This window comes from Staurois parvus, unplaced genomic scaffold (genome assembly GCF_062004578.1).
Source record: "Staurois parvus isolate SC_StPar_1 unplaced genomic scaffold, SC_StPar_1.0 ptg000938l, whole genome shotgun sequence".
In the NCBI taxonomy this organism is placed as follows: Eukaryota; Metazoa; Chordata; class Amphibia; order Anura; family Ranidae; genus Staurois; species Staurois parvus.
In genome coordinates this window covers 987,814-1,005,632 of record NW_028318734.1, presented here as the reverse complement: position 1 = coordinate 1,005,632, position 17,819 = coordinate 987,814, and the positions used below count along the sequence as shown (strand labels likewise).

Below are 17,819 nucleotides of genomic sequence, written 5' to 3'. Positions count from 1 at the left end.
GTCAGTGGTAGGAATAGTGCCCCATCATTGGTATCAGTGGGGGGAATAGTGGCCCATCATTGGGATCAGTGGGGGGAATAATGCTCCATCATTGGTGTCAGTGGGAGGAATAGTGGCCCGTCATCGGTGTCAGTGGGAGGAATAGTGCCCTGTCATCGATGTCAGTGGGAGGAAGAGTGCCCCGTCATCGGTGTCAGTGGGATGAATAGTGTCCCGTCATCGGTGTCAGTGGGAGGAATAGTTCCCCGTCATTGGTGTCAGTGGGAGGAATAGTGTCCCATCATTGGTGTCAGTGAGAGGAATAGTTCCCCATCATTGGTGTCAGTGGGAGGAATAGTGCCCCATCATTGGTGTCCGTGGGAGGAATAGTGCCCCATCACTGGTATCAGTGGGAGAATAGTGCCCCATCATTGGTGTCAGTGGGAGGAATAGTGCCCCATCATTGCTGTTAGTTGGGGGAATTATGCCCCACTGTTGGTGTTGGTGTTAAAAACAGTTCCTCAGATCAGTGGGAGGAATAGTGCCCCAAGGGCTGGATAAATGCTGGCAAAGGACCACACCAGACCCTCGGGCCACAGTTTGGAGACCACTGCTGTAGTGCATTGGGGTGCCACTAAAAATAAGTGACACCATAATGCACTAATTCACATAACATGCATTGGTGTGACAGGTACGTTCACATGCGCCTAGCAACACAGCAGCAGAAAAATGTGTTTCGGCCCCCAAGGATTACATGTGCGCTATACCACCCCAAAGCCTAAAATTCACCCCTGCTAACCTGCATTGAAAGCACCGAATACCCTTTCCTCCATGCCGGAATCAATTCATTCAGTAGAACGAGTGCAGAAATTTCCAGAAAAGCTTTATTATCATGAAAAACCACTTCCAATAAAAAAAGGGCAAAGTATTTTATTTCAGTCCTTTCTAAAACCCTTCCATTGATGCGCAGGATCCACGGAGATCTCCCCGGAGAGGCGCTCCGACCCCCCAGGGGAAGTGAGCTGGCGGCAGCCCTGCCCAGTAATTGCTCCGAGTCTGCCGGCAAAGACCGAACGGAAATCTCTCAGCATCCGCCACAGATTAATATCCTCCACGCTCGTTCCTCAATTCTTCATTTTTATGTCGGCGCTTCTCTCTCCGTGCCCACAGACGCTCCGAGCTCCCCGGGGCCATTCAGCTACGGTTACGGCCTCATTTTTAATGTGCTAAGTAAGATCTGTCAGTGGTCCCCTCTGCTACATACAGGACTGAAGATTCCATTCCATGGCTTTCATTGTCCTGCGCAGGTTGGGTTCATATTGGCTGCACAGAGCAATACATTGAAACATGGAATGACCCAGGAGAAGACCAAGAGGCCCATCAAGTCTGCCCCAGATCTGCGCTTGTCCCAGTATGTTTGAATCCACTTACGGTTGACTGACTCACCTCTGCTGGAAGTCTGTTCCAAACATCAACTACTCTTTTGGTAAAATAAAACTTTCTAGGGTTACTTTTGAACTTTCCTCCTCTAATGTGAGGTCATATGAGGTCATGTCCCCGTGTTCTTCATCTTAGCTTCATACTGAAGATACTGATCTCCAGAACCTTATTCACACCCTCCATGTACAGTATGTAAAGGTTTAAGTCATGTTCCCCCTTTCTCTTCTTTCCTCCAGACAGTACATACTCGTTTCCTGCAGTCTCATCCGATATGTTTTAGCCCTCACCATTCTGGTTGCCTATCTCTGAACTCGTTATCAGTGAGGTCTCCAGAACTGGACACTGTGTTCCAGGGGCGGACTGACAACTCATAGGGCCCCCCGGGCAATAAGGGATCATGGGGCCTCTGTGTCCTTGCCCAAACTCAAAAAAGCCTATGAAAAAGGTACCAGGGGCATCTCATGGGGCACCCTACTGACCCCGGGCCCTCGGGCAGTGCCCGAGTTTGCAAATGGTCAGTCCGCCCCTGGTGTGTTCTTAAGGAGGCCTAACTATAGATCTATATAGGAACCAGGACCTCCTTCCTCCTGATCTATATAGAGGAATCAGGACCTCCTTCCTTCTACTGGTGACCCCTCTAGTGATATAAAGACCTATATAGAGTAATCAGGACCTCCTTCCTCCTGCTGGGGACCCCTCTAGTGATATAAAGATTGATATAGAGGAATGAGGACCTCCTGCCGGTGACCCCTCTAGTGATATAAAGATCTATATAGAGGAATCAGGACCTCCTTCCTCCTGCCGGTGACCCCTCTAGTGATATAAAGATCTATATAGAGGAATCAGGACCTCCTTCCTCCTGCCGGTGACCCCTCTAGTGATATAAAGATCTATATAGAGGAATCAGGACCTCCTTCCTACTGCTGGTGACCCCTCTAGTGATATAAAGATCTATATAGAGGAATCAGGACCTCCTTCCTACTGCTGGTGACCCCTCTAGTGATATAAAGATCTATATAGAGGAATCGGGACCTCCTTCCTCCTGCCGGTGACCCCTCTAGTGATATAAAGATCTATATAGAGGAATCGGGACCTCCTTCCTCCTGTTGGTGACCCCTCTAGTGATTTACAGTCAGGTCCATAAATATTGGGACATCGACACAATTCTAACATTTTTGGCTCTATAAACCACCACCATAGATTTGAAATGAAACAAACAAGAAGTGCTTTAACTGCAGATTGTCAGCTTTAATTTGAGGGTATTTACATCCAAATCAGGTGAACGGTGTAGGAATTACAACAGTTTGCATATGTGCCTCCCACTTGTTAAGGGACCAAAAGTAATGGGACAGAATGATAATCATAAATCAAACTTTCACTTTTTAATACTTGGTTGCAAATCCTTTGCAGTCAATTACAGCCTGAAGTGTGGAACGCATAGACATCACCAGACGCTGGGTTTCATCCCTGGTGATGCTCTGCCAGGCCTCTACTGCAACTGTCTTCAGTTCCTGCTTGTTCTTGGGGCATTTTCCCTTCAGTTTTGTCTTCAGCAAGTGAAATGCTCAATCGGATTCAGGTCAGGTGATTGACTTGGCCATTGCAGAACATTCCACTTCTTTCCCTTAAAAAACTCTTTGGTTGCTTTTGCAGTCTGCTTTGGGTCATTGTCCATCTGCACTGTGAAGCGTCCAATGAGTTGTGAAGCATTTGGCTGAATATGAGCCGATAATATTCCCGAAACACTTCACAATTCATCCGGCTGCTTCTGTCAGCAGTCACATCATCAATAAATACAAGAGAAGCAGTTCCATTGGCAGCCATACATGCCCACGCCATGACACTACCACCACCATGATCACTGATGAGGTGGTATGCTTAGGATCATGAGCAGTTCCTTCTCCATACTCTTCTCTTCCCATCACTCTGGTACAAGTTGATGTCGGTCTCATCTGTCCATAGGATGTTGTTCCAGAACTGTGAAGACTTCTTTACATGTCGTTTGGCAAACTCTAATCTGGCCTTCCTGTTTTTGAGGCTCACCAATGGTTTCCATCTTGTGGTGAACCCTCTGTATTCACTCTGGTGAAGTCTTCTCTTGATTGGTGACTTTGACACACATACACCTACCTCCTGGAGAGTGTTCTTGATCTGGCCAACTGTTGTGAAGGGTGTTTTCTTCACCAGGGAAAGAATTCTTCGCTCATCCACCACAGTTGTTTTCCGTGGTCTTCCGGGTCTTTTGGTGTTGCTGAGCTCACCGGTGCGTTCCTTCTTTTTAAGAATGTTCCAAACAGTTGTTTTGGCCACGCCTAATGTTTTTGCTATCTCTCTGATGGGTTTGTTTTGTTTTTTCAGCCTAATGATGGCTTCACTGATAGTGACAGCTCTTTGGATCTCATCTTGTGAGTTGACAGCAACAGATTCCAAATGCAAATAGCACACTTGAAATAAACTCTGGACCTTTTATCTGCTCATTGTAATTGGGATAATGAGGGAATAACACACACCTGGCCATGGAACAGCTGAGAAGTCAATTGTTCCATTACTTTTGGTCCCTTAACAAGTGGGAGGCACATATGCAAACTGTTGTAATTCCTACACTGTTCACCTGATTTGGATGTAAATACCCTCAAATTAAAGCTGACAGTCTGCAGTTAAAGCACATCTTGTTCGTTTCATTTCAAATCCATTGTGGTGGTGTATAGAGCCAAAAATGTTAGAATTGTGTCCATGTCCCAATATTTATGGACCTGACTGTAAACATCTATACAGAGGAATCAGGACCTCTATCCTCCTGCCGGTTACCCCTCTAGTGATATAAAGATCTATATAGAGGAATCAGGACCTCCTTCCTCCTGCCGGTGACCCCTCTAGTGATATAAAGATCTATATAGAGGAATCAGGACCTCCTTCCTCCTGCCGGTGACCCCTCTAGTGATATACAGATCTATATAGAGGAATCAGGACCTCCTTCCTCCTGCCGGTGACCCCTCTAGTGATATACAGATCTATATAGAGGAATCAGGACCTCCTTCCTCCTGCCGGTGACCCCTCTAGTGATATAAAGATCTATATAGAGGAATCAGGACCTCCTTCCTCCTGCCGGTGACCCCTCTAGTGATATAAAGATCTATATAGAGGAATCGGGACCTCCTTCCTCCTGCCGGTGACCCCTCTAGTGATATAAAGATCTATATAGAGGAATCGGGACCTCCTTCCTCCTGCCGGTGACCCCTCTAGTGATATAAAGATCTATATAGAGGAATCGGGACCTCCTTCCTCCTGCCGGTGACCCCTCTAGTGATATAAAGATCTATATAGAGGAATCGGGACCTCCTTCCTCCTGCCGGTGACCCATCTAGTGACATAAAGATCTATATAGAGGAATCGGGACCTCCTTCCTCCTGCCGGTGACCCCTCTAGTGATATAAAGATCTATATAGAGGAATCGGGACCTCCTTCCTCCTGCCGGTGACCCCTCTAGTGATATAAAGATCTATATAGAGGAATCAGGACCTCCTTCCTCCTGCCGGTGACCCCTCTAGTGATATACAGATCTATATAGAGGAATCAGGACCTCCTTCCTCCTGCCGGTGACCCCTCTAGTGATAGATCTATATAGAGGAATCAGGACCTCCTTCCTCCTGCCGGTGACCCCTCTAGTGATATAAAGATCTATATAGAGGAATCGGGACCTCCTTCCTCCTGCCGGTGACCCCTCTAGTGATATAAAGATCTATATAGAGGAATCAGGACCTCCTTCCTCCTTCCGGTGACCCCTCTAGTGATATAAAGATCTATATAAAGTAATCAGGACCTCCTTCCTCCTGCCGGTGACCCCTCTAGTGATAGATCTATATAGAGGAATCAGGACCTCCTTCCTCCTGCCGGTGACCCCTCTAGTGATATAAAGATCTATATAGAGGAATCGGGACCTCCTTCCTCCTGCCGGTGACCCCTCTAGTGATATAAAGATCTATATAGAGGAATCGGGACCTCCTTCCTCCTGCCGGTGACCCCTCTAGTGATATAAAGATCTATATAGAGGAATCAGGACCTCCTTCCTCCTCCTAGTGACCCCTCTAGTGATATAAAGCACTATACTGAGGAATCAGGACCTCCTTTCTCATGCATGTAGGTAGGAAGTGGCTGCATAAGACAGCAGCAGATCAGCAGTACTGACATGTAACAAAAGGCGACAATTGATGAAAACGTTATGTAAGCTAAAAAGTAGCAATGTAATTGTAGACACCTCATACACTATAATTCGGTTAGGGTTTACCTCTACCCAAACAACACTGATGGTAACTCTTCCAGCTGAGGTCTCCTTGCACAGTCCTTGGAACAGAAGACGTCTTGCCCAGTTTTGAATGGCGAGTCCCACAATTCCAGCTCAGAACTGGGAAATGAATTGTCCAGTAACTGGGAAAGCCCAGACACAGTTAAGCAGGTAATTAGGCCTTTCACAGGATTACAGAGGGATTAGACAGATGGTGTCACTGGGACAATGAGCAAGAAGTGAGGTGACACGCTGTCTCTGTGCTCTGTAGACCCATCATGGGGGACTCCAGCACCCAGCCTGGCCCCAGGGCCCCCAGGATAATGGAGGTAGCACTCCTGTTGGCTCTCTTAATTTACGGGATCCCTGCGCTGGAGTTTCCGGTGTACCGGATGCAGCAATACAGCCTGGAGGGACACACACACGGTAAGTGGATGAGGATGTGACCCACTGACATGATGTGCCCCCTACCCAGGGGCGGACTGACCATTTGGAAACTCAGGCACTGCCCAAGGCTCGGGGTCAGTAGGGGGCCCCATGAGATGTCCCTGGTAACTTTTTCATAGGTTTTTTTCAATTTGGGCAAGGACACAGGGGCCCCATGATCCCCTATTGCCCGGGGCCCCATGAGTTGTCAGTCCGCCCCTTCCCCTGCCCCTACCCAACCTGCACTGACCCCATGTGACAGGTTCTCGCTGTATAATGATAAAGAAACCATAACAACCTCTGATTAGTATGAATGAGTTACAAAAGTCAAAGTAAAGATTGAATAAAAAGAGGTTGGCATGGCCGAGGAGGTCCAGCATAGTTGATTTTGCCAAAATTTAGCATCTTCACGGAAAAGCAAACTTTTTACCATGTAAGACCTCCATAAAACTTTGACTTCAGGAATATTCACCAGCGGCCCAAATTTTACAAGAATTACAAGAGGCATTAATTCCCTGTTATTTTGGAACATCCTATCAGCCTAAAACATATCCTGAAATGCCTGGCTGTCCAATATTAGGAGACTGACCGGCTGCACAATGACACCATCCAAGGACATTCCAAGGACATTGTGACCACACATTCCCAGGACTGCAAAGTAAAAAGACATTCTAACAAGAGTACCTGTTACATAACATATAAAGATCTATATCGAGGAATCGGGACCTCCTTCCTCCTGCCGGTGACCCCTCTAGTGATATAAAGATCAATATAGAGGAATCAGGACCTCCTTCCTCCTGCCGGTGACCCCTCTAGTGGTATAAAGATCTTCATAGAGGAATCAGGACCTCCTTCCTCCTGCCGGTGACCCCTCTAGTGATATAAAGATCTATATAGAGGAATCAGGACCTCCTTCCTCCTGCCGGTGACCCCTCTAGTGATATAAAGATCTATATAGAGGAATCAGGACCTCCTTCCTCCTGCCGGTGACCCCTCTAGTGATATAAAGATCAATATAGAGGAATCGGGACCTCCTTCCTCCTGCCGGTGACCCCCCAGTGATATAAAGATCTATATAGAGGAATCGGGACCTCCTTCCTCCTGCCGGTGACCCCTCTAGTGATATAATGATCTATATAGAGGAATCGGGACCTCCTTCCTCCTGCCGGTGACCCCTCTAGTGATATAAAGATCAATATAGAGGAATCGGGACCTCCTTCCTCCTGCCGGTGACCCCTCTAGTGATATAAAGATCAATATAGAGGAATCGGGACCTCCTTCCTCCTGCCGGTGACCCCTCTAGTGGTATAAAGATCTTCATAGAGGAATCAGGACCTCCTTCCTCCTGCCGGTGACCCCTCTAGTGATATAAAGATCTATATAGAGGAATCAGGACCTCCTTCCTCCTTCCGGTGACCCCTCTAGTGATATAAAGATCTATATAGAGGAATCAGGACCTCCTTCCTCCTGCCGGTGACCCCTCTAGTGATATAAAGATCTATATAGAGGAATCAGAACCTCCTTCCTCCTGCCGGTGACCCCTCTAGTGATATAAAGATCTATATAGAGGAATCGGGACCTCCTTCCTCCTGCCGGTGACCCCTCTAGTGATATAAAGATCTATATAGAGGAATCAGGACCTCCTTCCTCCTGCCGGTGACCCCTCTAGTGATATAGAGATCTATATATAGGAATCAGGACCTCCTTCCTCTTACTGGTGACCCCTCCAGTGGTATAAAGATCAATATAAAGAATCGGGACCTCCTTCCTCCTGCTGGTGACCCCTCTAGTGATATAAAGATCTATACAGAGGAATCAGGTCCTCCTTCCTCCTGCTGGTCTCCCCTCTAGTGATATAAAGACCTATATAGAGGAATCAGGACCTAGGGTTCTAGGGTGACAACACTGCTACTGCATATGTACAGTACAGGGTGCGTTGTCACCCCAGGACAGGAAATGTGTCACCGGCAGCATCATCAGGAAAAAACAAAAGGGGAAAAAGGCCTTAAAAAGAAAACTTGCACCAAAGCCAGTTATCCTGCACCCCTGGTGAGGCCATAGGGGACAACCCATTGGGCGGTTCTGATGGAATTTAGGATTCTTGGGAACTCTTTGCAGGTTGTAAGTCGGTCCAGGTGAATGCGGAGAGCCGGACGCTGGAGGCGGAGATACTGACCAGGCGCTGTGTGCTCATGAGAATCACAGAGTTCTCTGTACAGAGGTGGAGCCGGGTCCTGGCCCAGTCCGTGGCTGCGGTGCTGATTCTGGTCCCTTCTGATAACCCAGCACAGCTGCAAGGACCAGTACAGGTATGTCACCAGGAATGGGGGTGGGGGCAATAATCCGAGATATACCAATGGTGGCTGGATAGAGGGAATCTATAATCAATTCTTTATGGAAGAGTTTCCTCAAAAGGTGAATTATCCTTTATAAATGTATAATAATAATCGTATGTGATGGGGGGAGGGGGCATTAGAGTGTAAGCTCCTCTGTACAGAGACTGATGTGACTGGGGGGGGGGGCATTAGAGTGTAAGCTCCTCTGTACAGAGACTGATGTGACTGGGGGGGGCATTAGAGTGTAAGCTCCTCTGTACAGAGACTGATGTGACTGTGGGGGAGGGGGCATTAGAGTGTAAGCTCCTCTGTACAGAGACTGATGTGACTGGGGGGGGCATTAGAGTGTAAGCTCCTCTGTACAGAGACTGATGTGACTGGGGGGGGCATTAGAGTATAAGCTCCTGTGTAAAGAGACTGATGTGACTGGGGGGGGCATTAGAGTGTAAGCTCCTCTGTACAGAGACTGATGGGACTGTGGGGGAGGGGGCATTAGAGTGTAAGCTCCTCTGTACAGAGACTGATGTGACTGGGGGGGGGCATTAGAGTGTATGCTCCTCTGTACAGAGACTGATGTGACTGTGGGGGAGGGGGCATTAGAGTGTAAGCTCCTCTGTACAGAGACTGATGTGACTGGGGGGGGGGCATTAGAGTGTATGCTCCTCTGTACAGAGACTGATGTGACTATGGGGGAGGGGACATTAGAGTGTAAGTTCCTCTGGTACAGAGACTGATGTGACTGTGGGGGAGGGGAAATTAGAGTGTAAGCTCCTCTAGTACAGAGACTGATGTGACTGCGGGGGAGGGGACATTAGAGTGTAAGCTCCTCTGTACAGAGACTGATGTGACTGCGGGGGAGGGTCATTAGAGTGTAAGCTCCTCGTGTACAGAGACTGATGTGACTGGGGGGGGCATTAGAGTGTAAGCTCCTCTGTACAGAGACTGATGTGACTGTGGGGGAGGGGGCATTAGAGTGTAAGCTCCTCTGGTACAGAGACTGATGTGACTGTGGGGGAGGGGCATTAGAGTGTAAGCTCCTCTGTACAGAGACTGATGTGACTGTGGGGGGGGGGGCATTAGAGTGTAAGCTCCTCTGTACAGAGACTGATGTGACTGTGGGGGAGGAGACATTAGAGTGTAAGCTTCTCTGTACAGAGACTGATGTGACTGTGGGGGAGGGGACATTAGAGTGTAAGCTCCTCTGGTACAGAGACTGATGTGACTGTGGGGGAGGGTGCATTAGAGTGTAAGCTCCTCTGTACAGAGACTGATGTGACTGTGGGGGAGGGGGCATTAGAGTGTAAGCTCCTCTGTACAGAGACTGATGTGACTGCGGGGGAGGGGGCATTAGAGTGTAAGCTCCTCTGGTACAGAGATTGATGTGACTGGGGGGGGCATTAGAGTGTAAGCTCCTCTGTACAGAGAATGATGTGACTGTGGGGGAGGGGACATTAGAGTGTAAGCTCCTCTGTACAGAGACGGATGTGACTGTGGGGGAGGGGACATTAGAGTGTAAGCTCCTCTGTACAGAGACTGATGTGACTGTGGGGGAGGGGACATTAGAGTGTAAGCTCCTCTGTACAGAGACTGATGTGACTGTGGAGGAGGGAACAAGAGAGTGTAAGCTCCTCTGGTGCAGAGACTGATACTGTATGACTTGCTCAGTGATCTCTGTACAGCGCTGTGGTATAGGTCAGAGCTATATGAATGAATAGGTTCTCCCAAGCCCAGAATTCTAAGCTTTACTATCCTGTTGTGTTCTGCACAGGAATTTGTGGAGCGGGAGATGGAAATCCTCAGGAATGAGACGCTCTTTCCCGTCTATTTTGCGGTAGAGAACACGGCTCTTCTGGAAATGTATGAAGAGACAAGGTCTGTGTCTCTATCTCTGACCTCCGCCTCGGCCTGGGAAGGTGAGAGTCAAATAGCCGTCACCATATTTCACGGGAAACAACTGGAAATGGCTAAAAAATGTTCAACCCAAACAACTGAGCTGGTTGATGGTAATGAATGAACAGGGTTGTCTTTGTGTTTGGCACGTAGTATTCCATCATCTGGAAATCCCCAGGTTGTTTTTCATTTTTTTTTTGGGCGGGATGTAGAATCTTTGCCATGACAGTTTTCAGTTTTTGAACATGAAACTTCGGCTGCAACTGTTTGTACATGAATAGGTTTTTATTGTGTCTGTAGCACTTATTATTGTTATTATTTATTATATACTTTTATTATATTATTAGTTATAAATTTTCATATTATTATTACTTAATCGTATCAATCATATCTTGAAATCCCATCACCACCTCCCCAAAATACACAAGAAGGACGTCCCTTCTTAAGGGACATCCGATAATAGCCGGAATATGCTCAATTTTAGAAAAATGTCCATATAGGAGCAAACTAATTCACTGACTATTTTTACACTAATTGGCAATTTAAAAAGCCACAGATGTGGGAAATTACCCTTTATTTGCCATTATAACCCGCGTGTGTCACCTTGTGTGTCTGTACCAAGGCCAAACAATCCAGGGGAAGGAAACTTTTGATCATTTGGGTGATTTCTGTTATCATTATGATTGAAAAAGGAGCCAAGCTATGTGATAATACATTATATTGCCAAAAGTATTGGCCCCGCCCTCCAAATCATGTGATTCAGGTGTTTCACTCCCCTCCATATCATGTGACTCAGGTGTCCCAATCCCCTCCTAATCATGTGATTCAGGTGTTCCAATCCCCTCCAGATCATGTGATTCAGGTGTTCCAATCCTCTCCAGATCATGTCATTCAGGTGTTCCAATCCCCTCCATGGACACAGGTGTATACAATCCATCCCCTAGGCATGCAGACTGCTTCTACAAACATTGGTGAAAGAATGGGTCGCTCTCAGGAGCTCAGTGACTCCAAGCGTGGTCCCGTGATAGGTGGCCACCTGGGCAATAAGTCCATCCGTGACATTTCCTGGCTACTAAATATTCCACACTCAACTGTTAGTGGGATTATAACAAAGTGGAAGCAACTGGGAACAACAGCCACTCAGCCACCAAGGGGTAGGCCACATCACATGACAGGGCGGGGTCAGCGCATGCTGAAGCGCACAGTGCGCAGAAGTCACCAACTGTCTGCAGAGTCAATAGCTAAAGACCTCCAAACTTGGTGTGGCCTTCAGATGAGCCCAACAACAGTGCGTAGAGAGCTTCATGGAATGGGTTTCCATGGCCGAGCAGCTGCATCCAAGCCTTCCATCACCAAGTGCAATGCAAAGAGTTGGATGCCGTGGTGTAAAGCACGCCGCCACTGGACTCTAGAGCAGAGGAGACGTGTTCTCTAGACCAATCACGCTTCTCTGTCTGGCAATCCAATGGACATGTCTGGGTTTGGTGGTTGCCAGGAGAATGGTACTTGCCTGACTGCATTGTGCCAAGTGCAAAGTTTGGTGGAGGGGGGATTATGGTGTGGGGTTGTTTTTCAGGGGTTGGGCTTGGCCCCCTAGTTCCAGTGAAGGGAACTCTTAAAGCGACATTTTGGACAATTTCATGCTCCCAACTTCGTGGGAAGAATTTGGGGATGGCCCCTTCCTGTTCCAACATGACTGCCCACCAGTGCACAAAGCAAGGTCCATAAAGACATGGAGGAGCCAGTTTGGGGTGGAGGAACTTGACTGTCCTGCACAGAGTCCTGACCTCAACCCCATAGAACACCTTTGGGATGAATTAGAGCGGAGACTGCGAGCCAGGCCTCCTCCCCCGACATCAGTGCCTGACCTGACAAATGTGCTTCTGGAAGAATGGTCCAACCTTCCCATAGACACCCTCCTAAACCTTGTGGACGGCCTTCCCAGAAGAGTTGAAGCTGTTATAGCTGCAAAGGGGTGGGGCCAACTCAATATTGAACCCTAAAGACTAAGACTGGGGGGCCATTAAAGGTCATGTGCGTGGAAAGGGTGGGGCCAACTCAATATTGAACCCTACGGACTAAGACTGGGGGGCCATTAAAGGTCATGTGTGTGGAAAGGGCGGGGCCAACTCAATATTGAACCCTACAGACTAAGACAAGGGAGGCCATTAAAGTTCATGTGGGAGGAAAGGGCGGCCGACCAATACTTTTGGCAATATAGTGTAAATGGCTTCATATGGTCACTATCTTTAACCATTGGATGTTTTGTTTTTTGCTAAATAATTGAAAAAAGACCATAAATTGTGAAAAATGAGTTTTTCTTTGTTTCTATTATAAAACTTCGCAAATAAATAATCGTTCTTCATTAATTTAGGCCAAAATAAATTATGCTACATTTGTTTGGTGAAAATAACCCAAATCAGTGTATATTATTTAGTCTGTAGGAAAGTTATAAAGTTCACAAACTATGGGATATATCTGACAATCAATCCTGATGTACTGACTTCCGGTCTCATTTCTTGAGGCCCGAAAAATGCCAGGACAGTACAAATAACCCCCAAAACGACCCCTTTTTGGAAAGCACACAGTCTAAGGTGTTTAGTAAGAGGCATTGTGAGTTTTTTGAAGTTGCAATTTTTTTTTCATAACTTTTTGGAAAATGAAGAACTTGAAAAAAAAAATGTTCCCAAATTTTTTTTTTTCTACATACTGTCACCAGTGCAGTACAGCGTCATCATATAACTGGCCTGGCGGTGACCAGAGACACTGACTAGTGATAGTACTAAAAAATCTATTTTTTATTACATCTTTTTTTTTTTTTTAAAGATTTTGTTTTAACATACTGTGACCAGAGAAATACAATGTTGCCATAGTAATAGTAAAATTGGGATTTTTTTTACATGTTATGATTGCTTATAACAGTCAATTTCTTTGCTATAAGCAATCTTTTTTTAATTTGAAAATCAATTCATTCAGTGTGTATTGTTGTGCTGGGCTGTGATTGGCCACAGCTAATTACATGGTACAGATGGGCTGTGATTGGCCCTGTCTCTACCATGTGATCACTGTGACCAATTACAGCTATAAACACAATTGCACACAATGAATGGCATGAAAGAAAGCCATTCATTGTTTACAATTGTCATGTGATCTGCTGTGATTGGCCACAGCTAATCACATGGTACAGTGGTACAGATGTGTTGTGATTGGCCCTGTCTGTATCATGTGATCACTGTGACCAATCACAGCTAGCAACACAGTTGTACACAATAAATGGCATGAAAGAAAGCCATTCATTGTTTACAATTGTCATGTAATCTGCTGTGATTGGCCACAGCTAATCGCATGGTACAGTGGTACAGATGTGCTGTGATTGGCCCAGTCCGTATCATGTGATTACTGTGACCAATCAAAGCTAGCAACACAGTTGTACACAATGAATGGCATGAAAGAAAGCTATTCATTGTTTACAATTGTCATGTGATTAGCTGTGATTGGTCACAGCGATCACATGGTACCAGCAACAGGCCAGTACAGTGATCTGTCATTGGCTATGTCTGGTGGACACAGCGGGTGACAAATCACGCCCGAGGCACGTTTCAGGAGGTTGTCATATGACGTCCACCCGGAACTACGCAAGTCCTGCCCCACCGTCATATTGCAATAGGCCAGGTGGGAAGTGGTTAAACTAAAGCCTTTTTTTGGCACAATCGATCTTATTTTCAATATCAATCCCAAAATGTAACCCTTTCTGCCAAGGGATGCAAACTTTTGAGCACAACTGGACCTTGGTCCTTGGTACTCACCACCTCCTCAGGTGTACTCCTACCAGAGACTATATGCAGAGCCCTCTAACTCAAGATGCCCCACACTGGCAAGGCAGGGCTGGCACTTCCTATCTATGGCACAACCCCACTCAGTATTCTGGGGACCTCTAATGGCTACCTAGGAACTTCCACTGCCTACTCTTGACTACAAGGCTCACAACCCTAACTATGGAGATACCTAGTTGCCAATCTCTGGAACTACGCCGGACACTGCTGTGCCCCAACCCTACACTACTTCTCTTATGTTTTTTCTCGTATGGATAAAATGTCAATAAAGCTTCTTTGAGAAAAAGCAAACCGCATTTGCTCATTGATACAAGCCCATAGCCCGCCTACACAGTCCCATCTGTGCCTTGCCAAGCTGTCCGAAGAGAAGTCTTCTCTGTGAATCTTAAGGATTTCAGGATTTTCATTCTTTTTTTGCCTCTTAGTCCTGTTCGGGATGGTTATGGGAAGCGGCTTCCAGATGACGACCAGCGAGGTACAAAGCAAACCCATCGTTCACCCCGTCCTCATCACCCTGGAGGTACGTGGCCAACATGGTCACCCCCCCCCCCCGTGTACAACAAGTCAGTCTGGCTCTGCAGGAGCTGCCATCTTGTCCATTTACTCTCAGAAGCACATTAACATTCGTTTTTATGACTTGTACAGGGACAGTTGATGGGACGCGGTGGTGATGCTGCTGAGCTGCCTTCCGTTGTGATTGTCGCCCATTATGATTCATTTGGAGCCGCTCCGGTAAGTGGCCGACTGGGAAATAACATACATCATCCCAAAAGAAACTATAGGAAAAACGAAAGATAACATATAATATGCAGTCAACTGAAACTGTATAATATTCCTCTTTACGCCTCCCCTAGCAGATACATATAAGGTTATGTAGGAAGGTGAGGAGCTGGGTCAGCACAGACAAGAACTAGAGACTCCTAGAACAGGAGCTGTGTAGGGAAGGAGGGGCTGTGCAAGGGAATGGAATGTTCCTGGAGTAGTCAGAATTTCTAGCATTTATGGAAGTAAGCATTCCAAATAAATTTTTTCTCTGTCATTTTGCCTGCAATTTTTTTAAGACACGTTCTCTTTAAGTCTTCAAAACTCCTTTCCCCCCAAAAAATAGGTTTGACTGGAGTTTTCATGCTGAAACCTCATTCCAGGCAATACAGTTATCATATAAATCCCTCAGCAGCTGAGAGAGGCAAGACCTGATGAGGCAGAGGAAGCTAGACAACTGATCTGCGGCCAGGAAGGAGGCCCTCCATTGCCAGAACTGGCATGCTAGAGCCTAATAGCATACAGTTTTTCCAGAAGACCCAGCTACTGTGTGGAGCTCATGCCCAATCCATCCCCTACCAGAGTGCTCCAGCTCCAGTGGGGTGGCCCTGGGTTCTTAGGATTCCTCCAGATGTTCACCGCTGTTACCAGAGCCACCCTGGACCTCACTGTTTAGGAAGAAAACTACAAGTAGCTGAGTTCTGAATTGTTTTAAGTAATGATTCCCAGCTTGACTTTCCTTTTTATAGCGTCCTATAGAGGCTATGCTATGTAACCACTTGTTTCTGCCTTGCTTGCCTACATCTTCAGGCCTGCTTTCCAATACGAGAAGATAACCAGCCAGCCGTGTAATGTTTCATCGGCTGGCAAATATCTAACAATTAGATCCTTCCTTAGTTGGGGTAGGAAGAGACTCCTTCTTATTATTACTGTAGGCTCCATTCTCACATGTACAACTACAAAGTTGTGCGACTTTGGATTACAACTTTGGTGCAACTTTGATGCAATTTTGGAAGGGTACGTCTTGGAGGCGACGTGTCCTTCTGCAAAGTTGACATTCAACATTCAAGTATGACTTTCGATGGTTTCTGATGGTTAACATTGAAGTCTATGGCCCTCAAGTTGCTTGAAAGGTGGACCAAAGTAGTGCATTATTATTATTATTATATTCGGAAGGGTACGTCTTGGAGGCGACTTGTCCTTCTGCAAAGTTGGAATGTTGCATGTAAAACATTCAAGTATGACTTTCATGCAGCTTTTGATGGTTAACATTGAAGTCTATGGCCCTCGAGTTGCTTGAAAAGTTGGACCAAAGTAGTGCAGTATTATTATTATACAGGATTTATCTTCTGTCCCTCCAATCTAAGCATTGAAAGTGTGATCTCTGTAACTTACAGTTGTGATGAGATAGCGATAACTCCAATCTTAGTTGAATATCACAGGCAGTGACTCAATCCAGAAGACATCTTGTAGATCTTGTGAAGTTTATTCGATAAACTGAGAGAATCTTACAACAATGAACATCGGATAGGTCAAAAGATCATAATGTGATCTGCTTCATGACATGTGGCTTAAAGCTGAAATGCCTTACTGGGAAAAGGGGTGGGGCTATCTATACAGCATGAACTAAACCAGAGGAAAGGGAGGAGCAGAGACAACATACAAAGAACACTTAAAGGCATATGACAGTCATGTGAAACATGACAATATATATAGCGCCAACAGTTTGCGTAGCGCTTTACAAAATGAAGGTAGAAATTACAGTCACAATACAATGTGGTACAAGCAGGGCTGCTGTTAGAAACCACAGGGCCCCATACAGCCAACCTGACAGGGCCCCCTCCAAAAAAAAACAAACAGTTGACTATGCTTTAGCTATGAATGAACTCAGTGAGTGACTGGTATTGATCGCTCATTGTGTTCATTCAGGAAAGGGGCTGGTGGCATATTTTCCGGACCCCTCCCCCATTCTCCATTCTGAAGGATCCTTTTGTGTGCTTGCAGCTGCCGGTAGGAAGGAGAGGAAGGTAGTTGGCAGCACTGTGGGGTGGGGGCACACAGGGGGGCCTGGGAAGCAAGGAGAAACATATGGTGCACAGGGAAGGTGATGGGTATGGTGGGGGGTATTACTGTAACCAGGGGCATATTTACTACAAGGCAAACAATGCATTTGCCTAGGGCAGCATTTTTCAGGATGGCAGCACCATCCCCCAGGAAGAAGGGACACATGGGGCTTGGGGACCAGGTGGGATCTGAGAGAAGCTGCGGGCTGCTTGACTCTCATTCCTGGGGATGTCCAGAGTTGTGAATGTGAGTGTCTTTCTCTCTCTTGCTAGGAGGGGAATGGCTGGGGTATGGGGGTGATGGTAGTGGAAGGCTCTCTCGGGTGGGGGGGACAGGGGTGTAGTTGGTCAATATCAGGCTCTCTCCGGAGGGGGTGAATTTTGTGTTGCCTAGAGACTGCAGAAAGAGACATACAGGGGATGGGTTCCAGTAATTGCCCCTCTGCCACACTGATCCCCCTCACTGCCCACATCTGATTCACCCAGCTGCCTGGGCCCCCCTGCTGGCCTGGCCCCGTACAGAAGGACTGGTGGTACCCCCTTATCCACAGCCCTGGGTATAAGAAGAAACAGAGGGCCCTGCTCATTAGAGCTTACATTCTAAGTACTTTAACCCCTCGAGGCCAAGCGCACGCAAATGTACCTCCTCTTGGCGTCTGGGCCTTGACACCGAGCAGCCGCCTATTTGCGTACCATTTAAAAATACATATGTGCTGCACGCTCCCAACACACATGTCCGTGTCTCACAGAAAGGTTCCGATCTCCCCTTGCGATCGGGACCTTTTCCGATCACGTGACCGCCATGACA

At 46.8% G+C, this 17,819-nt stretch overlaps 1 protein-coding gene across 1 annotated transcript in view; it reads left to right on the top strand.

Annotated features, from left to right (window-relative positions):
• Window positions 1–5,884: 5,884 nt before the first annotated feature.
• Window positions 5,885–17,819, top strand: part of LOC149441894 (BOS complex subunit NCLN-like) — a 69,346-nt gene continuing 57,411 nt past the window's right edge. The window contains exons 1-5 of the mRNA XM_089656786.1: window positions 5,885–6,127; window positions 8,246–8,436; window positions 10,232–10,376; window positions 14,612–14,706; window positions 14,832–14,918. Of these exons, the coding sequence (XP_089512912.1) occupies window positions 5,980–6,127; window positions 8,246–8,436; window positions 10,232–10,376; window positions 14,612–14,706; window positions 14,832–14,918 (666 nt within the window). The 5' untranslated portion in view covers window positions 5,885–5,979. The remainder of the gene's footprint in view (window positions 6,128–8,245; window positions 8,437–10,231; window positions 10,377–14,611; window positions 14,707–14,831; window positions 14,919–17,819) is intronic.